We start from the raw sequence: 23,524 nt of genomic DNA on the forward strand, positions 1-23,524 counted from the left end.
GAAAATGAAAGTTCAAAATCATGTTGTAATTTTTAGTAGTTCTTTTGTTGTCGCCACCATTTCCGATCCAAGTAAATGACTAGTGACACAAGTTACTGTTTTTATTATAGTGATAATGGTTATTTATATTACAAAATTTGATTAAATTTTGGTTAATCTAATAAATTTTTTAAATATAATGTTAAATTATAAAAAAATATTTTTTTCTCAATTATCTTGTGTAGTATATATGGATAAGATCGTACGAGAAATGAGAATTGAATATCATGATTTATTATTATATTTTAAATCTGTTGAGACAGACCATGTTTAATCAAATTTTAAAATTTAAATGACTATTGTCCTTTTATTAGATGTTAACTTGTCAGAAAACCATGAATTTAGATAAAAGTATGGTTCATCCCGTCACTTTAAAAACTTGCTACTAAATATTAGCATGGTGACTTATTTATAATACTTTGTTGACCTAAAATATACTGGCAGTCTCGTCCACATAGAACTTCTGGATGCCGATGCAATTTCACCCCAGCTAAAATCCATGGAAAAATTGATAAAATTCATGTTTTTTAATGTTGATTTTTTAAGTTGCGGGGTATATCAAAATTTGTCAAAATTCACAATTTGCACTTCATTGTATACATTGGAATTTTCACTTGATTTTTTTTTCACATACTGGTTTTAAATGTTTTTTTTTTATTGTAGTACCGGTGAATCCATTTTGCTATGAAGTGTGTTCGGACAAATTTGGAAATGATAAATGTTTGGGATTATGCATTAATAGAAGATTTAATTATGGATATTGTGCTCAACAACCAGATGGCCCAGATATCCTCTGTTGCTGCCAACCTCAGTGACTATTATATTGTTGGAAATTGAAATAAAAAATATTTATACGAATGTATGAATTTCTAGTCAGTTTTGAATGGATGTAAATGCAACACCACAATATTATTTTATATATTTTTATTGGCAGTGGCAACCATATAAAATTAGCGAAGTTGCAATTGCAAAATTTTTAAAATAATGTCATAATTGTATGGATTGAATAAAATAAAAATGACTTTTGAAAATATAAACTATGTATATCTATCACTTTATTGAATGAATTCACGGTCATAATGTTGGAATCTCCTGGAAGGGTACGCAATAACAAACATGGTTAAATGAATTACAATATGATACTTCCTATCTCGAGTATTTAATTTTGGGCAATGTCACATATCTAAGGTTATCTTATCACCATCCAATTCAATCTCGAGTAATCTCGAAACATAATTTTAAGCAAACGAACGTACCAAAAGAATGGGTGATCTCTTGTTCTATAACTTGGCAATTTATAACACAAACAATCAAAGAATTACACTTACACCACAACCTTTGATCACCAATAACATCTATGTTTCACCTATGCAGCTTTGTCTAAAATTGCAACACATTACTAAATCTGTCTGAAAAAAAATCCCCAGCTAGAGAGAGAACAATCTAACTAGAAAAGAATAGGATCAACACCACAGTGATTCAAACATTATGAGTAGCAATTACACAAGTTGACAAAACCCAAAAAAGCAAAGGTACATGGAAGAGGACAATCAAGAGAAGGGTACTGGGCTAGTACTGTTCGGTCGCCTGCATTCGCAACTGCAGATGCTTCTAGATTCTTTCACAACACGTTGTGATCTCCTCGAGTGAAGCTTGATGTTAACCAACTTACCTGCCATCTGTTGAAAGTGCGAAGGGAATGAGAATCACTTTAAACGTGCATGCTTAAATCCTAATAGTAATAGGCAGAGACTAATTAAGAACAACTCCTGCTAATGCGAAGTAAGAAGTTTTAAAATGAGGCTAAACTGACTGAAAGCCTCCCAAGGAAAAAGACACGCAGGTTGAAGTAGGTTGGGAGTTTAGATTGAATGATTGGCAAATGCAACATCTCTACTAAGTTCTACAACTCTACATGATTATTGAAGGTAAACTATTCTTCAATAATGGGCTTATTTGGTAACAGAAAAACAATAAAATCACGATTAGTAAGATTAATAAAGCTTTCTGAAAGTAAGAGCCACTAACTCATAGTAGATCCAGACATCAGCATTTAGCACCGGGATTTCATTAAAATTAGACTTATTGAAAGGACGGAATACGAACCATTCTCCAAACCAAGTCTTCTGGACCCAATGGCTGAGCAGGATGGGAATATAGAAAATGCCTCGAGTACTGAAATGAGTAATAATTATGAGAAAAGTGTTAATAGCTGTCCATAGACTCAAAATCAGAAAACATAATTTACAGAACAAACTAAAGATGCAAATACCTTAGCAAGACTTGTTTGTTTCAGTCTTATTTGAGAGGAAGAAATATTTCTTAAATAGGATACGAGCCATCCTGGCTGCATGGCGTCACTAGAGGAGACGAATACAGCAATCTGTCACAGAACAAGGGTCTCAGTCACCAAAAGCTGCAAATTAAGTTATACTTGTAGTTACAGGTAATGAAACATAATCTCTGGCACGTGCTGTACACTGCTTAACAAGGCGGAGTTAGCAATAGACATTTAAATATTCATATGTGAGCAGCACTAAACACCTCATAAATGTTTTTCACTACTTACACTCTAAGACTCAGATTTAGTCCTAGTATGCATTTTTGTAACATTAGTTGCTATTTCAAGGAGATGGAGCAAATAACTTGCATGATGAAACCTCAAAGAAAAAATATATACCTTGCGGTAATCAAGAATTCCTTCAAAAGGAAGTTCCAACTCATCACTAACTATTACAGGGATGCAGCCACTAACAATAGCATCAAACAACCTAGCAGATGAAGGAGTATCACCAGCTGGGTTAAGGCAAAAGATAGACCTGATGAACAAGGAACAAACACGTAGATCAGCAGACTCTGTTGGCCATACAAAATTTAATTATGCAGCCGAAGATTACTTGCGCATGCCAATCTGAGCAGCATTCTTTCCTCCCTTTCCAGTAGTACCCTCCTCTATAACCACATCCTTGGAACCATTAAGTTCTGCCACAAGTTTAGCACGAATTTTACCGCCCTGAGAACAAAAAGCAGTATTTTCACTAGCAGACTTAAACACGGAATCAAGATGGGCTATTGGCCTTAGGATCCAATTAAGTTAAAAAAAAAATAAACATGTTTATATATAATGAGATCTTACGGCATTTCTTTTCAGCCTTCCTCGAAAAAATAGCAGTGTAGTCCTCTTTGAATCAGACAAGCATTTGGAATCACACAAGTGGACGTTGGGAACATATGGAAGTATGAGGTCTTTCTCAAGGTAAACATGTCCAGGCTTATACCTGAATTGTCAAGTCAAGCACATACCAGATATTCGATGTCACATCAGCACGTAATTACTATACTTGGTGCGATAACAGAACTTAAGGGAAAACTGACCAATTCCCAGTTGAGTCCATATCTGGAAGGAGCCAGATTGCTTTCTTCATAAACTTTCGAACAGATTTAAATGACCAAGGATGATGAACTGGTAAGATATGATCTCTACCCTCAGACCGGTTCCAAGCTGGTTGGTCTGTGACCCACTTTAGGGCTTCCTACAAATCCAAAACGTAGTGAATATTGTTACAAATTGTACAAGTGATGCACAATTATGAGTCTCCCAGGGCAATCTCAAAAACATAGTATTGGATTTGTATCCATATCCAATATATCAACTACACCAAATCCCATTATCACAGATTGTTAGGTTTCAGATGAATAAAATTAAGTGATGTGCTTCTCCCAGAATAGAGTTTAACAGTTTTAGCATATCCCATCACAATGTTAACAAGTCTACGTAAGCTTTCCAGAACAGAATAGAGCGAATAATAAACCTTGACATGATAGAACACACTCGAATTTTCAGCAAGGGACTTGACCACAAACTATATCCCATCTCCATTGCATGAGAATATTAACACATGCATGCAGTAGTAGCTGCTAAAAAGATGCTGCAAGCATATATAAGCAAACATCTAAAAAAATCAAAGAAAGAAACCTAAGGTAACGCACTCACACCCTATAAAGAGCCTTGCATTGCTGTTTCTCCAACAAGAAAAAGCTGATTGTAGTGAAGAATGGAATGTAGAACAAGTCTGCCTCTTCCTGCTTGTGAACTCTGACCACATTCTTCAACAATCTCTCTGATTCCGGTGCTATTAAGTCCGCCCACAGCCAATAGTCAATCGAATGCTACAAACGATAAATTACAATCTAAATTTAAAACTAATCAAGCATAAAAAATCACTAACATTGGATTCAGATCCAAGGAATCGAGCTCTGCTGATAACAAAATTAGCTTCATCACTAAACTTTGCTTAATCAATACTTACTTGCTCGATCAATCGATGAACAGGACTGCCATTGGAGGTGAGATTACTGGTCTCTCTATACGTATTGTGAAACAGCCAGAGCAAATCGTAGGTGAATTTCGACGGCATATCATACACATAAACCCTAATCGGCGAGTAAAACGAACTCTCTCCTCCGTAGAGACGTTTCTCCTCTTCCTCCGCTATCAAATCGTCTAATCTCTTCACATTCCGTTCATCGACGGCGTCGCGGATGGAGGGGGATTTGGATTTGTGATTGATGAGAAACTTCTCTAGTGAGGAGACGAACGAATAGTCGGCGTTAGGGTTTGAAGCTGCGGGGAATGCGGTGGCGTGCAGAGTGGGGAAGGAAGAAGAGGAAGAGGAGGCGAACAAGTAGAAGATTAGAGAGATGAAGACGATGGATAGGCCGAAGAGGAAGAGAAGGGATCTCTGCGATTTTGCGGCGGCGGAAGAGGAGGAAAAGTGTTTTCCGGCCATTTTTTCCGACTGCTATTTCAGTTAAACTAAACGGTTATTTCAAATGAAAATCTACATTTTGCATTACGCCTATTTGTCGTTCGAAATAAAGATTTGTTGGGGTGTAATTTATTTATTTTAATTGCTGTGATAATTTCTTGATTAAAGTATTACTATTTGAAAAGGAAATATACTACTCCCTCTACTAAGATAACACATTTATTAGTTAATATGTTAATTTAGAGATAAAAAAAGATGGGTGTAAATATTAGTAAAACATAGAAAGAAAGATGTAATATTGTAGTATATATTTTAATTGGAGTGAAAAAAAGTAGTTGAATGCATTAATTGGAGAGATAATATTTAAAAAAAAGAAAGAAATGTGTCATTTCATTTGATACTCCTATCCTCTTAAGTGGGAACTAGGAAGTCGTAATTAAAAATATACAGCTTAGAAATAACAAACAAAATATAAAGTTTGTGATATTTTAGATCAAATAAAATAGTATAGAGTTTAATTTGTTTGAATTTAAATTCAAACAAATTTCACTTTATTAACTGTAGATAATTATAAAACTATTGGTTTTGTATTAGTATCACCGGCGTTTATTTTCCACAATACTCATAAATTTTGACGTATGAAATGAAACTAACGATTCAATCGTGCTCTATACATAAGGGCTTTTTAGTATCAATCGTGTTATTTTTATTTACTTTATTAGTTAAATAGAATAAGTAGATGAAAAGTTGTTCATTTTTACTATAATTAGTATAATATTCTTTTCTTTTATTACCAATTGAGGTTTCCTTCTTCTTTATTTCATTTTTAATTTATTCCCTCTATTTATTCTTTCTGTTTAGAATTTTCATTGTCTATATAAAGGACTTAGGGCTAGACTATAAAATGTTCATCAATAAAGCATCATTTTATTTGGTATCATCGGTCACATTTCAATCAAAGTGTTTTTTTTTTATTATTTTTTTCCCTTCAATTATAACTTTCGGGCCGATAAAATACAAGAATGAAGCACTTTAATAGATTTATTCTCATATTGGTGCTCGTCATGTACCTTGCCATGCCACTCAATGCTCGGGCAGAGAAAACCAAAGATTTTCTCTCAGTTTCATCGCCCAATAACACTTTTCAAAAGTATCAACAAGCTCAATATATGAATCATGTTTTAAGTGATCCAAATTACAAGGAGATGAGATCTTCCTTGGGTGGCTGCTGTTTCTTCGCATCTTGTCCGCCGCCGGCCTCCGATGTGCTGCCGGACTTCTTGCCGAAGATCATCTCGTCGAGATCGTCCATCATCTCGTCATTGCTGCTTGACGGGGGCTTTCTGACAAGGGATTCTTCGCTGCCGGCTGCAGGTAAATGGTCGGGCTCAACAGAGATGGGGATCATGGCTGGCTCCGGCCCCTTTGGCGACCCTGAGGGCGTCTTCATCTCTTCGTATTTGGACAGAACTTTTTGAATCTCATCGTTCACATTCAGCGCTTCAAAGAGCACTGCCTCGTTGTCGCCACCTGTTTCGATGATTTTCTGAACAGTGTAACGGGACTCTCGGCACTGGTGTAAAAGGGTGGTGGCCAATTCATCCTGCAGAGAGTTCGGAAAGTTGAAAGTGAAGTAGGAATGTAAGCATTGATCAAGAACATTCATGAATAATGAACATAACCATTAAAGATCAATGATGAAAAATATTAGACACTAAATACAGCAAATCCATCTAATTAACAGGTCATGCATCTCTTTCAGCTTTGTTGTGATCGACTCCTTTTTCGTATATCATCAGGTAAATCATGTTGAAATTTCCAAATTATGGTGTGATGTACAGCTAAATAGAATGAAGTTGGCCTTGGATAAAGCTAACCTTGGAACGAATCAACAAAACTGTAAGGGGCTTCTTGGTATGATGGAATGGAATGAGGGAATGGAATGAGGATAGGAATGGAATGGGGCCATTCTTGTGCTCGGTGAATGTAAGGTTTACAAATGGAATGGAATTATTATTCCTTGATTGATTTCATTCCTATACTTGGGGTAACTACAAATAATATAGAAATATAATGGAATGGAATGGAATGAAATATGAATAATTAGTATGTTGATTCTATAAAAAAAAATTATTCAAAAATATTTTTGTCAAATATTTTGGATCATATTAATTTGTACTATGTAAATGATTGTGTGCATATGTGGTGTATGTATGTGTGTGTGTGTGCATATGTGCATGTGTTACTGTGTGTGTGTGTGCGTGTATGTGTATGTTTCTGTGTGTGCGTGTGTGTGTGTTGCTGTGTGCATGTGTTTTTGTGTGTTGCAGTGTGTGTGTGTGTGTGTGTGTTTGTGCATGTTGCTGTGGGTGTGGGTATGGGGGTGGGGGTTGGGGGGTTGTGTGTGAAATGGAATGGAATCGTCATTCCTTAGCTAAGTGGAAGGAATGGCTATTCCCATGTGGAATGGAATGGTGATTCAAAAGGGAATGGTAATTCCTAAGGAATAAAAATACCAAGCGAAGGAATGGAATGGAGGTAGGAGTCCATTCCATTCCCCCATTCCATTCCACCATACCAAGTAGCCCCCTAAGAAAATAAATTAAATAATGATCAGTGCTAAAAGTCTTTAAACAGCCAAGTGGTGCAGGCCCTAAAACATTATGGATGATCCAGTATGAATGTGACTGTCACCTAAATTCTGCATCAGTATCTGAAAATTTCGGGAGAATCTAAGGACATGATGATTATCACCCCAAAAAAATTCTGATGTTAATTTGGTAGGATACAGAGGCAAAAAGATTCATTATACTAGTAATTGCAAGAAACAAAGGCAATTGTGCTCCTATACACACCATCAAGAAGGAAGCACAGTCGAAATGAGAAATATGCTATGCAAATATAGAAGAGGTATACTACCTCAATAGCATCTTGCTGAGTGGAAGATGATAAAACGGTGCTTAGAAGCTCGATACTGTTTCTTGCTACGTCCAATGCTTCCTTTATCTGTTCAGCAGAAAAGCTCTGGACAGGGATATGATAATGGAGTTGCTGTCCCAATGTGGCGCTAGGCGCCGTTGCTTCCACAGATCTTTCCGGAGTAAATATTGGAGCTAGACTCTCTTCATCACGAGCAGGGAACCGAACTCCTCTGGATTTTAGACTCTAAATGAGAGTGAGAACACAGAGAGAAACTTGGTTAACCATTTCTCAATACAAGGAATAATTAAATAGTGTTATTAGTTCTCAACAAGCAGAAATGGAAAAAACAACATTGGATCTACGAGGAACAGAAGTGGTACCTTATACGTTTCTTCATAAACAGGCAAATAACGAAGTTCATTACTGGACTCTCCCCACGATTCAATTAACATCAGAGCCTTATTCCGGTTGTTGACCACAGTCTGTGGATCATCAATCAGCTTCACCATCTCATCCAGGACCCTCTCGGCTGCAATCTCTGAGAACGCCTTCTCACAATTCTTTGCAACAGTTTCCAGCAACACGAGGGCCAAATACTGAATCCTAGGGCTCTTCAGCACGATCCGTTTCTTTATCCCCCTGATCAATTCAACACTGCTGACCCTCTCATGATTGATCATGTCACAAAGTTCGAGATTCGTAGCCCAATCAGGCTCGTCAAGAGTTTCAGCAGTTGCTTCCTCGACAAGCTGATCAGTCTGGTTCGGACCTTGGAAGAACTCCTTCATCTTGAAACTAACAGAGCTCACTCCCGCAGTGATCTTCTGCCCCACCTCAGATCCCCCAATCATTAATCGCTCACCAAAAGCGCTGACTTTCTCCATCAAGTTGTCACTCATATTTCACAGAATGATGTAGAGAGACCTGAAATAGTTTTGATATTCTTAAAACCTTGCAATTTGGATCTAGAATGAAGCCTAATTTGCCAGTATCCTTTCAATGAAGTGCTTCCAAATATCATTTAAACCAAACAAATAATGTGATCGAATAATTCAGTTCAAATTCAAAATTCATAACAAAATAACACACGCACCTGAAATTCTTCATGACAGAACAAATTGTACATAAATTAACAGCCAAAAAAAGCACGATCAACCAATTAAATTCAAATTTCGACAGATCATGAACCAAAGCATAAGCTGTAGATCAAAACGCTACCATTTATCATTTAAACCAAACAAATAATGTGATCGAATAATTCAGTTCAAATTCAAAATTCATAACAAAATAACACACGCACCTGAAATTCTACATGACAGAAAAAATTCTACATAAATTAACAGCCAAAAAAGCACGATCAACCGATTAAATTCAAATTTCGACAGACCATGAACCAAAGCATAAGCTGTAGATCAAAACGCTACCATTATCATTTAAACCAAACAAATAACGTGATCGAATAATTCAGTTCAAATCCAAAATTCAAAACAAAATAACACACGCACCTGAAATTCTTCACAACAAAATTCCACATAAATTAACAGCCAAAAAGCACAATCAACCAATTAAATTCAAATCACGACAGATCATGAAACAAATTATAAGCTGTAGATCGAGAAAAAATGGATTACGAATGTTACCGTAGAACTGAAAGCGGAAAATCTTGGAGAAGAAGACTTCGTAAAGTGAGGTTTATAATGCGTGTAATGTGTGACGAGTGAAGACTCTTTCGGTTTTACTAGTCTTTTTTTTTGCGCGGTATTTTCTAAGTAATGGCTTTAGTCAAACTCCTATATATAGGATTAATTAATTAGTAAAAATAAATAAATAAAGTTTTAGGTAGTCAAGTTCTAATTAATAAAAATATTATGTTGCACGTGCAAGCCTTATTATTATTTTCAATCATCAAATTACATTATAATTATAGATGTTGATTCTTGGATAATATTGTTAAAGTTGAAAATTCATTTTATTATATAGATCATTACAGAAGTAAATGGGGCACTGATTTTTTTAATATGACTCGTTGCTATGTTTCCACAATAACAAGTAGTACTCCCTATTTTTATTTTCAACTCAATCAGTATTGGAAATGAGTTTAAGTAAAGTCTGACAAAGCGGTTAAAATATTAATACCAAGATATTTTAAATTGGGCCTCTTTTGAACGAAATGGATTGCCTTTAATGGGCTTTTTATGGAATGATTCAATTTGGGCCCATTATACTTATTAATAGGCACATTGTGGGTTTGAATTAAAAAGAACTATATATTTTAGTTTATTAGTTTTGGTAATATAAGTTTTACTAAAAAAAATAATACAATATGAAAGATAAAAGTATTAGTTAAAATAATACTTACCAGATATGGGGAAGTTAGTTTTCTTTAACGAATCAAATAAAAATGTAAAACTGTTGAATTGTGAACGGATGGAATATTATTATATAAATAGTAGTATATATTAATATTGTTAATTTTGTAGGTTAAGTTGTCGAAGAAACAATAAAGTTTTGTCAAATTATAATTCGATCTACAATTTTGGAAAGTAGCTAGATAAATCATGAATTTTAAATAGCTCTCAATAATCACCAGTAGGCCTGCAAATTTAATCCGCGGGTTTCGGGTATACTCCACCCGACCCAATATACGACGGGTTTTGGGTACCCGAAACCCGTAATTATTGGTTCGGGTACGGGTTTGGTTAGTTAATGTTAGAAATTTTAGGATTTAGGGTACTCGACTAATACCCAATTAAACCTGATTAATTATGTATTTGTGATATATATTTTTATTTAGTATAGGGCCATAAGCTCGTAGGGTAAATATGGGGTAAATTTATTTAATCTTTTTTATGTTTCAATTTATGCCAAAAAATTCTTTATTTTGAAATTAAGTAGTGTCTATTTGACTATTTGTCTAATGTCTATTTTATACTATATATTAGAAATTTAGAGAAAGCTAAAACATTAGAAATTTAGAATTGAAATTCAGACTTTTAATAATAGTCAATAAATAGTACTCTAGTATTGTGTTATTTTTAATAATTTTTATTCTCATCTCAATATAATTTATATAGAATAAATTTGAAATATAATAAGTTCGGGTTTATGGGTACCCAATTAGTTGGGTTTGGGTACCCGCATCGGGTATTAGGGTACCTGAATTCACATACGGATCAGGTATTGGGTAAGATATTTTTGAGATTTCGGGTTCGGGTACCCGAATTTTCGGGCTTGGATACTTACGGGTACCTTAATTTACAGGCCTAATCACCAGGTTAAAAAACATAGTCATTTACGTGTATTATATTGAAGATATTTTTTAATTAAACGACACCATTTAATTAATTTATGAGTAAATGAAATCATTTAACTTAGACGTTTAGGATGATTTTTCAACTTCCATACCAGAACCAATTTCCCCTAAAATTTTTGCTGAGTAAATGATTGAGAATGAATTCAAATTTCAATATTTTAGATTGTATTCTATAATTGCGAATAAACTAATATTTGAATTTTTTAGATAATTTGCCCATGTTCTTGCTACACAAAATTTGGAAAAAAATAAAATCAAGTAAAGGCCAAACAGAGCCCTATTCCCAGCCTGAAATCTGTGAACTTCCAATTCCATTACTTCTCCGAGTCTTCATAGGCCAAAACCTCCCTCTTCAATCCGACACGCCGCGTATCTTCCTCCTCTCGACCTCAGGGAACTCTTCGATGCAGCTTCTCACAGGTATCGCTCTCTCCATCTCTCTTTTCCAGTCGATTGTGAATAGTCCAATTTTGTTTTTAATTTCCTTTTCACTGGATGAATTTCTTACTGTGCAATGCGACAGAGTCTGTTTATTGTAGAATTTTGTCTGACGAATTGGTGAATTGAATGCAGTGCAGAGTGCTGCTTTGGGGTTTGATATGATAGAGATGACTTGGCTCAGCGCATTTTTTATTGGGGCGGGTTGCTTCGCTCTAGGATGCCTAATTGGATTGAGGCGTTCTTCCCGCGCCGCTCGGCGCTCATCGAAAGGTGCTGAGGTTAACGAGGAGGGGAGGAAGAAGGTTAATCGAGGCAAACCGCTGCTGGAGGTTGAAAAACTAGCTGAAATTATCGACGATTTCAAGATGGTATTGTTTGTAGTTTGTGTGTGTGTGTGTTATGGTGTTGTGTGGTATGAATGATGATGATTGAGTGTAGGTTTTGGTTGTGAGGAATGACTTGAAAATGGGGAAGGGGAAGATTGCTGCCCAATGCAGGTGAGTGTTTCCCTGATGATTGCTGAAAACATAATGCTTTTTGTTTTCTTTTCTCTGCTGTTTATTGTGCGGGTGGTTTTGGTGAATGAGTTGCTGTTTGTGGTAATTGATTGAATTAATTGTTAGTTATCTGGTCTTTGTATGATGATGTTCTAATTTTACTGAATCTTATTTTATCAAATAGAGGTTTTACCTATATAAAACAATTGCTTAAGTTAGATGGGTAAAAGAGAATAAAATAACCTGTATGTGTCGTTGTTGGTAAACTAATCGAACATTATTAAGTAATGAATTTCTTGAAAAGGAACTAATGGCTTTGTCATCCTACAAGTATCATCTGGTTTATTTTCCATGTAGAAATCTGGTAACTTGAATTGGGTTAACCAGAGAACCATATAATGATCGCTTGAAGCATTCACGCTGCATCATCATTGTAGTGTATGGGAAACATATTAGAAATTAATATCGTGAAATTCTGTTGGTATATCTAGATATCATTTAAGTCCCGATGATATGTCCTGGTGAAATCTTATTGTTCTTTTATTCTGAACTGTCTATGTCTGAATGAAATTTGACGTGCAATTACCATTACATTTGATATACGTACATAGAATATTTCTGTGGCCCAAAGTAGAGTAACTTTCCTCTGGTTGTAGCCATGCGACTTTGGGGCTGTACAAGAAAATCCTGAACCGGGCACCAAAATCTTTAGGCAGGTACATTTTGACATATTATGAATGATTCTTATGGTTATTATATATACATTTATTTCCTGCCTTAATTTTACCTTGATACAGATGGGAGATGTGTGGGCAGGTTAAGGTGGTGGTGAAAATTGAAAGCGAGGATGATATGCTTGTTCTACAGGTCAAACTATTGCTTTGCCATGTTAATGGACTGCATTTGTTTTAGCTTCTATTGCATCACCAAGAATAGAAATATTAACGCTGCATTACTTTGTTAGCAGCAATAAGGATGTAGGCAATTGTTATATTATCATTATCAATTCGACATCATTATTATCGTTGTGGAGCATGTTGTAGTACCCTATATTAAGTATCAACTTAAATATACTTTGTATAGATGACTATTTACTTGTTCCGGAAAAAAATAAGAATGTCAAATAAAAACTATCGCATCTACATTTCAGGAATCAATATGTCCCATAAAAGATAAGTTTAGTGAAGTTAAAGAAGCCACCTCTAAGTGTAACATAGGATGATTGGATATTTCTTCCCATCTGCTCGTCCATTTTCTCGTAGGAATAAGGGACAGTGTAGTTAATCTTTGAATCACATGCTGGACTAGAAAGAGATATGATTTGAGATGGATAAAATGATTTCAATTACTTTAATCGTTTCCCTAAATACTCAATCTCTGTTAAATCGACATACTGGATATATTCTCAATTACATCTCACAAAGAAGTTGAAGTTCTATTACCATAAGCAGCTATATGTAATGTCTAACCCCATTGTGTTACTCATGCAGGAAAGGGCAAAATCGCTAAATTTACCGACACATGTTACAATTGATGCAGGAAGAACACAAATTGCTCCAAGTGAGTGACAAACTACTCTGTTTTCTGATATAGTACTTGTGCTGGGAATGTTGAAGTTGAATTAATGCTTATATTAATTTTTATGTTTAATTTCTTTTGAGATGAATAGAGAATATGTTCTATGTTCATCCCTTATTCGTTATAAGAATTATCACCCTGGATTAACTTTGTTGGCTCACGACATTTCAACTATTTCCTGTTTTTCAGATTCAAGAACTGTGATGGCAGTCCTAGGTTAGCTCTCTCTCTCTCTAACACACACACACACACACACACACACACAATTAGAAGTCAGTGTAATGAAGTTGGCATATTACATTAGTGCTATTTCATTTTTTGCAGGACCAGCAGAGCTAGTTGATGATGTGACTGGTGGATTGAAACTTTTATAGTTGCATAATCAGAAAGCTTGTGGTTCCTAAAGTCGGCTTGAAATGGGAAAATGTGAAAAAAGTGACTTTCGTGACGACAATGACGAAAAATTCGATCTGCAGATGCGATTTTGCCAGGATTATATTATCGTTTCTTCAAAATTTTCAGCAATCGAACTGTAGAATGAGATCTCCCATGTTGCTACCAAACAGTTTGTAGTTTTCTGAATGATCTTATAATCAGCACCCTTTGCATCACTTTGATCATACATCTACTTATGTGTTTTGTTCATTGATTTTATATTTTCATTTATATTTATTGTGTGTCATGTAAATTTGATTTTACATTGAATCCAGTAAGACCAATGAATTAGTCATCCTAATCCTAAATATCCAGCCTACCCACCTTGCTTAATTTAAGTGGTTTTAAGCATATACACCATTTTTTCAAGAAGACAAAACACACTATGAGATCCTTGCACTTTTATTTATGTTTTAGTTGCTTTAGTAAGTTTAAAGTTTTAGGAAACACTACTGGGAAGTGGTATGTTAACTTGGTAAAACCGCAAATAAAAAAAAAAAAAACCTCAAAAAAAAAAAAAAAAAAATCCGACCTGCCGGATTCGAACCAGCGACCTAAGGATTATCTGCGAACCAACTACAGTCCTCCGCTCTACCAACTGAGCTAAGGTCGGATGATGTTATCCAATAGCCTTTATTAATCATAACTTACATAAATATTTAAAAATTAACAGAGATACACATAATTCCCAAATGAAGCTTTTGATTTTCTGTATCTTCTAGTAAATTAGAATGTGGAAAGGAAAACACAAGAGCTAAAACCATCTCCATTTGTTTTAACAAAAATATATAAATTGATTTACTTGGGCTTATTTTTTTATAAAGTTGATTATGGAGTACGTTACAATAGGACTACCAATCTTAGGATTACAATTAGCCTTTTGCCTGATTTTTCAATTTTGAGTAGAAACTTGAAACAAATACTTCCTCTGTCCTACGTAAAGTGACTTGTTTTCCTCTTCGAGACGTCCCACTTAGACTGACATATTTCCAAAACACATCTCTACTTTATTCTCTCTCGCATTAATTCACAAAATAACACAGGCATGATCCCGTGCTGAAAAGGAAACGCTTCACTTTACGAGGGACATAGGGAGTATATATAAAGCTGTAATGCTATCGAATCATGTAGTCTACTACTGGTAAAATCAAAGATGGTAAATGCATGCCAACGATTCAATTACCAAGAAGTAACTTCACATCTTATTCAAAAGGCAGTCACCAAATATTCAAACGGAGAGCTAGTTTCTAGATAAACGATTCAAGTCTCAGAAAGCATGTAGCATGATATATACACAAATTATTCTCACCTCATATAGTTCAGAGAATCAATCCCTTTGGGGAGTCTGGTTTTTGGTTGCTCGGAGTCGGAGTCGGATTCGTTGTAGTCGAAGCAGCGTCTGGTGAATCAGTTATGTCGAGCTTAGTGTAACCTTGAGCTTCATTTCTCCCCTGCTCTTCCTCTGCGACTTTATCGAGCGTTTTCTGTCCAACATCCTCGGCCGCCTTTTGAACACGGCTGAAAGCACCGGTTACCCATGTAGCGCCAGTCAGGATGTATCGGTTTTTCATGACGGCCGTTCCTGCACTACTGACGGTCTGTCCAGCAGCAGCAAAAGCTGTCTTAGTCTTCTCGGAAACCTGGAACTTCTCATCTACTTCCTTCACTTTGTCGTTGACTATGGTTGCTCCAACAGTGATTTTCTCACTCAGCCCAATCTTCTGGTCCAGCGATGCTACTGTGGCTGATGCAGTTGATATGAGTTGGTGCCTCTCGTCAAAAGACTTTGCCCTGTTAAGCGCATCTTTCCCTAATATAAAACCCTTGGCTACCATGCCGCTGACAACGTCCTCTGCCTTCTGCGCAGCAGCTGCAACACCAACACCTGCATTATCACCTTGTGATGCCTGGAAAAAAATATATGTTCAATAAATCCACGCAAGAGGTTGCATTTAAATAAATGATGAAACAAAAGTTTCAATACTGTAGCTGCTGCTGCTGCTGCCGATGCTGGCAGCGTATAGTTTGGTTCAAGGGAAATGGTGACTGTTTGGTCCACTATTGTAGCTCCCTGCAGAAGATCAGAAAGCTTAAAAGTTTGCCTTCCACAACGAAACATGAGTTTCTTCCTATCTTTCATGTTTCTATAATTCATAGCAAATACTCAGAAATCAACCTGCATTTGGCTGAAAACAATCCTCAGTAATCAGTATTTAGAAAGTCTTTATGATGGAGTTTCTTTATGACAATCACTTGTGAACATAAACAATTAAGGATTAAGGAAAGGAAGGACATTCAACTGTAAGGAGAAAACAAAATTTTGACTCAGAAAGAATGATAATTTTTTGGCTCAGCCAAAGTCTCGAATTACAATGTCAATTATTACGGTAAAACAAAATGTTAGGTCCCATCAGTTAGTCCAAATGGTTTGGATTTGTGAGCAGTTACATACTAAATGGTTAACAAATAAATCTCATTTTCCTAAAACCAAACAAAACCCACTCCCAAGTTTAGCAGATGTGGAAAAAAATCATGTACAGTTTCATATAATCTATTTCCCACAGATTATCGTCCCGGCCCAACAACACATAGGATAAGAGCTTTGTGAAGGGTACCGAAAGAAGAACAGCAGTCTCAGCATTCTGAGCATCGACGAAAGTGACATATGCAGATTGAGATCTCTCATTTTCACTGAAAAACAAGAAAACACATAATGAGAATTTCCAACCAACATGGAGCAAGAGTCCGAGCACCTAAGGATCTGTGACCGAACCTTTTCATTTCAACGTATTGGATTACCCCAGTGAAGGAAAAGAACTCCTGGATGTCTTGTTCTGTTGCACCCAGTGAGACATTGCTCACTTTCACAGTCTTGGTCTGCCATGAACAAAGAAGCTGACAAAATGAGATAGAGCTAGGGAATTGTAGAGGCGCGAGAGGTCTTTAAATATACAATTCCAGTTCAACGTTATAAACATCTATCCTTGATAAATAATCACATCCAACTCAAATAACTGAATGTAATAACGCATCAAAATATTAGTCCCTATATCAATCTCCTGGCGATAAAATAGTTACTGTTATCTATGAACACACACACAATCGCATAGAAGATTTGATGAATAACCTCAATTCCAGTTTAATAGTGATATCCTCACGTGAAAACATCCAAAAAATGCTCAACAAATTGAAAACCAATCAGGAAAAAAATAGCTATAATCTCATCTCGATCCACTTAAGCAGCACAGTACCAAATCTAAAATCGAAACCAAATCTTCACGGAAGCCTAAATTTCTATTATATCTCGCTCAACAATCAACATAAATACCACGAAAAAAGACGGGAAGAAAATTGAAAATTCCAACGGTATTCGATAAATTCGTGCCTACCAATACAGAAAATGGGAAAAAAAGTGAATCAATCAGATATATGCTCACCGTCATTGCATGCGCGTGCGTGTGATCACAGGAGAGATGCGAGAGGGATTTGAATCTGTGAATAAACTGCAATAATCCGTGCGAAGAGTTTGTGAGAGAAGTTGGAGATATGAGTTATGAATTTGTTGGTCTTGGAAATTAAGGTTCCATTTTTCTCTACAGTTCAATGACCAATGCGACTAGCGACTCTCTCAAAAAGTTAATTTTGCATGGGAATTTTAGGTGGATCAAATCGAATCGCACTGAACTTCACTGGAGAGTACCCGTTTTTAGGAATTTTAATGTTCTCGTGAGAAAAGCAAACTGTATTTGGAATAATAGACAATTTTATGTTGGGCAGATTGACAAAAAAAATTGACCAAATTTCCCGCACATTAAAAATGGCCCTTATTATTATGAAGTTTAACATTATTCATATTTTCTTATTAAGCTTTAATTTTGATCAAGTTGTATTTGATATGACAATCAAAATTTTGAGTTTATATCTCCATTTTCATACTAATTTTTACCAGTTGGCAATGCATATGAAGTAAGTATATTATATCAATGATGAGTCCGCGAGTTTCTGATGGTGAAGAATGCTGGAAAACACAGATCACGACATAGAGAATTTACGTGGTTCGATTTACTGAGGTAAATCTACGTCCACGGGAAGAAAAGAGGGCAGAGTTGTATTGCTTGATCTGTTTTCTACAGCTTACAATACAGACTTGCTATTTTATATTTGATCTCTAGAAAGCGAGAGAGTCTAACCCTATCTATCTGATCTAGGTTCTATTTATACAAAGGACCAAGATCGTGGCATGCAGCACCATTTACTAGGTAGTGGATGTCGTGGAGATCGTGGCGATCTTGCATGGGTCCACTATCCTGCATGAGTTAATGACCGCTTGACACCACTAAATAGATCGTGGGTGTAGTGGAGGTGGAAATCCTGCATGAGTCCACTATCTCCTAGTTCGGTCGAATACTGAGACCGAACTGCTGAATTGTTGCCGGGCAGCTTTTGCCGATCTGAGAGTAGAGCTTGATGCCGACCTGAGAGCAGAGTTTGATTGGTTGGCTTTTACCGAGCTGTAGGCTGGGGCCGAACTCTTTGGTTGTGCCGAACTGAACTCTTTAGTCATGCCGGACTGATACTCCTTAGTCATGCCGAACTGATACTCTTTCTTGGGCTTTAGGCTGATGGGCTTTACTGCTGTTGGGCTTGTTTAGTACGTACTCCATCACTACCCCCCCCGAAAAGTGAAGTGAATCACTTCGGCATTCTGGATAAAGGTACGGGGTAAGTTGATGTTTGTCCTTGGTCTGATGAAGTGAACTCTTCTTTGACCGGACTTGGTTTGCGTCCTAATTTGGCGAGTTTTATCGCTCGGATCGAACTTTCCGTTGTCCTAATTTGGGGATCGGACTTTCCCTTGTCCTAATTCGGCGAGTTTTATCGCGTGGATCGGACTTTCCCTTGTCCTAATTCAGGCAAGTTTTATCGCGTGAATCGGACTTTTGTTGCAGTTCGTTTCAGACGAAGTGCTTGATTTTTAAGCCGAATTGTGGTCTTGTATCCTCTTTAGAAGCTTGGACTTCACAATCGTTGGCTTATTGCAGTTCGTTTCAGACGAAGTGCTTGATTTTTAAGCCGAATTGTGGTCTTGTATCCTCTTTAGAAGCTTTGACTCACAATCGTTGGCTTGTTGCAGCTCGTTTCAGACGAACTGTTTGTTTAAGCTGAATTGTGGTCTTGTATCTTCTGTAGAAGCTTTGACTCACAATCGTTGGCTTGTATATGTTCTAAGAAGGGGATCAGCCTTCGAAGAACAAGATACCTCAGTAACATTTGTAAGAGACGACACGCACAGAGACAGACAAAACACACAGACAAAACGCACAGAGACAAATAAAGACCAAGTAAACCAAATAAAGCACATTGACTGAACAGGACTCAAGACTGACTGACCGGACTGTCTCTTACAAATGGAACTTTTTGAGGTTGGAAATGTGCCATGTTCGGGGTACCTGTTCTCCTGACATGTGAGCCAATTTGTAAGACCCTTTGCCGAGGACTTCTGACACCCGATACGGACCTTCCCATGTGGGTTCGAGCTTGCCCAGCTTTTCTGCTCGGCTTACTTCGTTGTTTCTCAAGACGAGATCTCCCACTTGAAATTGCAGCTTCTTCACCCTTTGGTTGTAATACCGGGCTACTTGCTCCTTGTACTTGGCTGCTTTTATGCATGCCAATTCTCTTCTTTCTTCGGCAAGATCTAGCTCGGCTCTCAGTCCGTCGTCATTCATTTCTGAGGAGAAATTTAGAGTTCGGGGACTGGGTACGCCGATCTCCACCGGAATTACGGCTTCAGTGCCGTACACCAGACTGTACGGAGTTTCACCGTTGGAGGTTGTGGGTGTAGTTCGGTAGGACCATAGGACTTGAGGGAGATTTTCTACCCATTGTCCTTTGGCTTGTTCTAACCGAGCTTTTAACCCTTTCACCAGGATACGATTTGTTACCTCCGTTTGTCCGTTTGCTTGTGGATGAGAGACCGAAGTGAACCGCTGTTGAATATTCAGCTCTTGGCACCAATTCTTGAACGTCTTGTCGGTGAACTGAGTCCCGTTATCCGAGATGAGGATGTGGGGTATGCCAAATCGGCACACTATGTTCTTCCAGACGAAATCCAATGCCTTCGAGCTCGTTATCGTAGCTAATGGTTCAGCTTCCACCCACTTCGTAAAGTAGTCCACGGCAACGATTAGGAATTTCATTTGCCGAGGAGCTTGAGGAAGTGGTCCCACTATGTCTATGCCCCATTGCATGAAAGGCCAAGGGCTCTGCATAGTGGATAGATCGGTCTGTGGCATCCTTGGGATATTTGCATGGATTTGGCACTTCGGGCAGGTCTTGACGAGCTGCACTGCTTCTTGTACCAAGGTTGGCCAATAATATCCCCATCTTAGAACTTTTTTAGCTAAAGCTCTAGCTCCGATGTGGCTGCCGCACGATCCTTCATGAACTTCTCTGAGGACGTAGTCCGTCTCTTCTGGTCCTACGCACCGCAATAACGGCTGGAGGTAAGACTTTCTAAAGAGGACTCCTTCATGAAGTTCGTACCGAAGTGCTCGGCACGTGATCTTCCGAGCTTCTCTCTTATCCTCGGGCAATTGTCCTTGATCCAGATACTGCAAGATCGGCGTCATCCAGTTCGGCGAGCTGGATACTGAATGTACCTCGGCTTCATCAATGCTTCGATGCATTAATTCTTCCGCCTTTGAGCTCGGATCTGAGGCCAACTTACTTAAGGTATCTGCTCGGCTATTTTCCGCTCTGGGAATGCGGATTATCCGAAAATAGGAGAAACTTCGGCTGATGCTTTGCGCTTTGTCCAAATACTTCTTCATTCTCTCGTCACGAGCTTCACTTATACCCAACATGTGATTCACTATGACTTGTGAATCACAATGGATTTTGAGAGACTTGACGAGCAGACTTTGCGCTAACTGGAGTCCGGCCAGGAGGGCTTCGTACTCGGCTTCATTATTAGTAGTGGGGAATAGGAACCGAAGTGAGTAGGTTACCTCGTGTCCGTCGGGAGCGACAAGTAAAATACCAGCTCCACTTCCCATCTTGTTTGAAGCTCCATCTACGAATCCGCTCCAGCAGTCCGGCGGCTCTTCTTCGGATTCCAAGGGCTGTGCTAGTTCGGCATTGGCAGAATTTTTCTGTTCGGCAATGACAGGGATTGCTTGATCGAACTTGGCCTCTGCAAGAAAATCTGCCAAGGCTTGTCCCTTGATGGCTTTTCGAGGTAGGTACTCGATTGAGTGTTCTCCCAGCTCTATGGCCCATTTGGCGATTCTGCCTGATGCTTCTGGCTTGGTCAAAACTTGCCGAAGAGGCAGATCGGTTAAGACGCATACCTTGTGAGCATAGAAGTATGGCCGCAGTCTCCTTGCTGCATTTACCAACGCCAGAGCAATTTTCTCCAGAGGTTGATACCTTGTTTCTGGACCTCTTAATGCTCGGCTTGTAAAGTAGATGGGAAACTGCTTTAGGTCTTCTTCTCGTACAAGCACCGCGCTAATGGTTTGATCGGATGCCGCTAAGTATAAGAAAATTACTTCGGCTTCGGTTGGAGCAGAGAGAATAGGAAGCTCGGCTAGATAACTTTTGAGCTCGTCAAAGGCCTTTTTCTGCTCGGCTCCCCACTCGAACTTTGGTGCCTTTTTCAACACCTTGAAGAACGGCAGTTGCTTTTCGGCTGCTTGGGAAAGGAATCGATTCAGTGCGGCTAGACATCCGGTTAGCCTTTGCACGTCATGTATGGACTTCGGCATTGCCATGTTCTGAACGACTTGAACTTTTGAGGGGTTTGCCTTGAGTCCGTCCTTTGAAACCAAACAACCCAGAAACTTTCCCGAATCTACCAAAAAGGTACATTTTTGGGGGTTGAGTTTGAGGTTGGCTTTTCGGAGCACGTTGAGAGTGGATTTGAGGTTGTCTTCGTACTCCGAAGTGCTTTTGCTTTTGACAACTATGTCGTCGACATACACTTCAACCTGTTTTCCGATTAGGTGCCGAAAAAGCTTGTCTACCATCCTTTGATAAGTGGCTCCGGCATTCTTTAAACCGAATGGCATCTTTTTATAAGCGAAAATGCCGAAATCGGTAATGAAAGCTGTTTTCGGAGCGTCACTCTCATCCATCAACACTTGGTGATATCCTTTGTATAAATCAAGAAAACAGAAAATTTCGAAGCCGATCAAAGCTTCTACTTTTTTATCTATATTCGGAAGGGGATAGCAATCTTTAGGACAGTGCTTGTTTAGATCGGTAAAATCTATGCACATCCGCCATCCTCCTTCTTTTTTCTTGATCATCACAGGATTGGCCACCCAAGAAGGATATTTCACCTCGTATAGTACATTCGCTTTTAGTAATTGGCGGACTTCGTCATGGATGACTTGACTTCTTTCTGCCGCAAAGAGTCTTTGCTTCTGTTTTACTGGCCGGATTGAAGGATCAATATTTAACCGATGAGTGATTACCTCGGGGGGCACTCCGGTCATGTCCAACGGAGACCATGCAAAGACATCTTTGTACTCCTTGAGGAGCTGAATGGTCTTTTCCCGGAGTAGAGGCGTTCCTGCGAAGCCGATCTTGACCGTTCTGGATGGATCATCTTCGTATAACTGAACGGTCATTGAGTTCGGCTCTGAAGTGACTTCGGTTATCTTGCTTGCCTCTGACTCCGGTTGCTGTGATTGCTATGCTTGATGGTGCCGAACTGATTGCTCGGCACTTTTAAGCGCAATCTGCAGACATTCTTTTGCTCTCTTTTGATCACCTCGGATGACCGCTATCCCACCTTTAGTGGGGATCTTGATGGTGATGTGATAAGTAGAGCAAACGGCCCGAACTGTGTTGAGCCAGTCTCTCCCCAGGATGATGTTGTACGGGGACCGAGATTTCACCACAAAGAACTCGATCATCGTATTGGAGCTTGTAGGCGCTTTTCCCACCGTGATCGGAAGGCTGATAATACCTTCAGGGCGGGTGTCCTCCTGGGCGAAACTTTTCAGAGGAAGTGGAGCCGGACTGAGCCGAGCTGGATCCACTTCCATTTTATCGAAACATTCTTTAAAAAGAATGCTGACTGACGCTCCTGTATCCACAAATACTCTGTGGATCAGTTTGTTTGCCACTCCGGCTTGAATGACAATAGCGTCTTGGTGAGGAGAGATGGCTGGGACGGGATCGGCATTTGAAAATGTAATCACTTCGTCTTTCTTCAGCCTTTTATGTGTTGGCTCCTCTTGATTGGAACCTCTGCGTTCTGCTTTTAGGGACGACTTAGTCTTCCCGGCAGGGAGAGCATCAATAGTCTGGATTACTCCATCATATTGCGGCTCGTCGTCGTCTTCGGGATCCTCATGCCTTTTCGGATCCTGAGGATTGCAGTTTGCACCTCTCTGCCTTTTGTTCTTTTTCGGCTGCTTGCTTTGGTATTTTTTTAACGTTCCTGTTTTCACAAGAACATCAATACCTGCAGCCAAATTTCGGCACTCCTCGGTATCGTGACCGTGGGTTTGATGGAA

At 38.3% G+C, this 23,524-nt stretch overlaps 4 protein-coding genes and 1 non-coding gene across 6 annotated transcripts; 1 reads left to right on the forward strand and 4 right to left on the reverse strand.

Moving 5' to 3' along the window:
* Positions 1-1,349: 1,349 nt before the first annotated feature.
* LOC121767525 (probable arabinosyltransferase ARAD1) lies at positions 1,350-4,908 on the reverse strand. The gene is made up of 9 exons (XM_042163812.1): positions 4,350-4,908; positions 4,036-4,209; positions 3,415-3,572; positions 3,176-3,317; positions 2,937-3,052; positions 2,720-2,858; positions 2,312-2,422; positions 2,146-2,214; positions 1,350-1,718 (listed from the first exon to the last, which is right to left on the reverse strand). The coding sequence occupies exons 1-9, from the start codon at positions 4,827-4,829 to the stop codon at positions 1,590-1,592; spliced, it is 1,518 nt and encodes a 505-aa protein (XP_042019746.1). The 5' UTR covers positions 4,830-4,908; the 3' UTR covers positions 1,350-1,589.
* A 915-nt stretch (positions 4,909-5,823) lies between these two features.
* On the reverse strand, positions 5,824-9,482 carry LOC121767535 (TOM1-like protein 1). Its single transcript, XM_042163823.1, has 4 exons — positions 9,371-9,482; positions 8,111-8,654; positions 7,728-7,973; positions 5,824-6,411 (listed from the first exon to the last, which is right to left on the reverse strand). The coding sequence occupies exons 2-4, from the start codon at positions 8,627-8,629 to the stop codon at positions 6,004-6,006; spliced, it is 1,173 nt and encodes a 390-aa protein (XP_042019757.1). The 5' UTR covers positions 8,630-8,654; positions 9,371-9,482; the 3' UTR covers positions 5,824-6,003.
* Positions 9,483-11,287: 1,805 nt separating this feature from the next.
* Positions 11,288-14,204, forward strand: LOC121767544 (peptidyl-tRNA hydrolase 2, mitochondrial-like). 2 transcript variants are annotated; one of them, XM_042163841.1, is made up of 8 exons: positions 11,288-11,463; positions 11,622-11,852; positions 11,923-11,981; positions 12,638-12,697; positions 12,779-12,848; positions 13,472-13,541; positions 13,749-13,775; positions 13,884-14,204. In XM_042163841.1, exons 2-8 carry the CDS (start codon positions 11,643-11,645, stop codon positions 13,931-13,933), a joined length of 546 nt encoding a protein of 181 aa, XP_042019775.1. In that variant the 5' UTR covers positions 11,288-11,463; positions 11,622-11,642; the 3' UTR covers positions 13,934-14,204. The 2 variants fall into 2 exon arrangements, with proteins under 2 accessions (XP_042019775.1, XP_042019769.1); XM_042163835.1 differs by having other exon boundaries at positions 11,291-11,463; positions 11,617-11,852.
* Positions 14,205-14,520: 316 nt separating this feature from the next.
* TRNAY-GUA lies at positions 14,521-14,607 on the reverse strand. Its single transcript is given in 2 exon segments — positions 14,521-14,556; positions 14,571-14,607. It is a non-coding gene; the product is annotated as a tRNA-Tyr (tRNA).
* A 566-nt stretch (positions 14,608-15,173) lies between these two features.
* On the reverse strand, positions 15,174-17,855 carry LOC121767554 (binding partner of ACD11 1-like). Its single transcript, XM_042163856.1, has 5 exons — positions 17,432-17,855; positions 16,768-16,871; positions 16,610-16,685; positions 15,979-16,065; positions 15,174-15,901 (listed from the first exon to the last, which is right to left on the reverse strand). Exons 1-5 carry the CDS (start codon positions 17,435-17,437, stop codon positions 15,314-15,316), a joined length of 861 nt encoding a protein of 286 aa, XP_042019790.1. The 5' UTR covers positions 17,438-17,855; the 3' UTR covers positions 15,174-15,313.
* Between the last annotated feature and the right edge of the window lie 5,669 nt (positions 17,856-23,524).

Source organism: Salvia splendens, chromosome 2 (genome assembly GCF_004379255.2).
Source record: "Salvia splendens isolate huo1 chromosome 2, SspV2, whole genome shotgun sequence".
Lineage (NCBI taxonomy): Eukaryota > Viridiplantae > Streptophyta > Magnoliopsida > Lamiales > Lamiaceae > Salvia > Salvia splendens.

Excerpts from the sequence above, each read along its gene's own strand:
- LOC121767525 (XM_042163812.1), bottom strand. The coding sequence starts at position 4,829 with ATGGCCGGAAAACACTTTTCCTCCTCTTCCGCCGCCGCAAAATCGCAG. Across the intron at positions 3,053-3,175 it reads GAAGGCTGAAAAGAAATGCC|GGCGGTAAAATTCGTGCTAA; the intron begins GTAAGATCTCAT and ends TTTTGTTCTCAG. Across the intron at positions 2,423-2,719 it reads GAATTCTTGATTACCGCAAG|ATTGCTGTATTCGTCTCCTC; the intron begins GTATATATTTTT and ends GTTCTGTGACAG.
- LOC121767535 (XM_042163823.1), bottom strand. The coding sequence starts at position 8,629 with ATGAGTGACAACTTGATGGAGAAAGTCAGCGCTTTTGGTGAGCGATTA. Across the intron at positions 7,974-8,110 it reads TTTATGAAGAAACGTATAAG|AGTCTAAAATCCAGAGGAGT; the intron begins GTACCACTTCTG and ends ACTCTCATTTAG. Across the intron at positions 6,412-7,727 it reads CTCAGCAAGATGCTATTGAG|GATGAATTGGCCACCACCCT; the intron begins GTAGTATACCTC and ends AACTCTCTGCAG.
- LOC121767544 (XM_042163835.1), top strand. Across the intron at positions 12,698-12,778 it reads GCACCAAAATCTTTAGGCAG|ATGGGAGATGTGTGGGCAGG; the intron begins GTACATTTTGAC and ends ACCTTGATACAG. Across the intron at positions 13,776-13,883 it reads AACTGTGATGGCAGTCCTAG|GACCAGCAGAGCTAGTTGAT; the intron begins GTTAGCTCTCTC and ends CATTTTTTGCAG.
- LOC121767554 (XM_042163856.1), bottom strand. Across the intron at positions 16,686-16,767 it reads CAATACGTTGAAATGAAAAG|TGAAAATGAGAGATCTCAAT; the intron begins GTTCGGTCACAG and ends CTTGTTTTTCAG. Across the intron at positions 15,902-15,978 it reads CAGCAGCAGCAGCAGCTACA|GCATCACAAGGTGATAATGC; the intron begins GTATTGAAACTT and ends ATTTTTTTCCAG.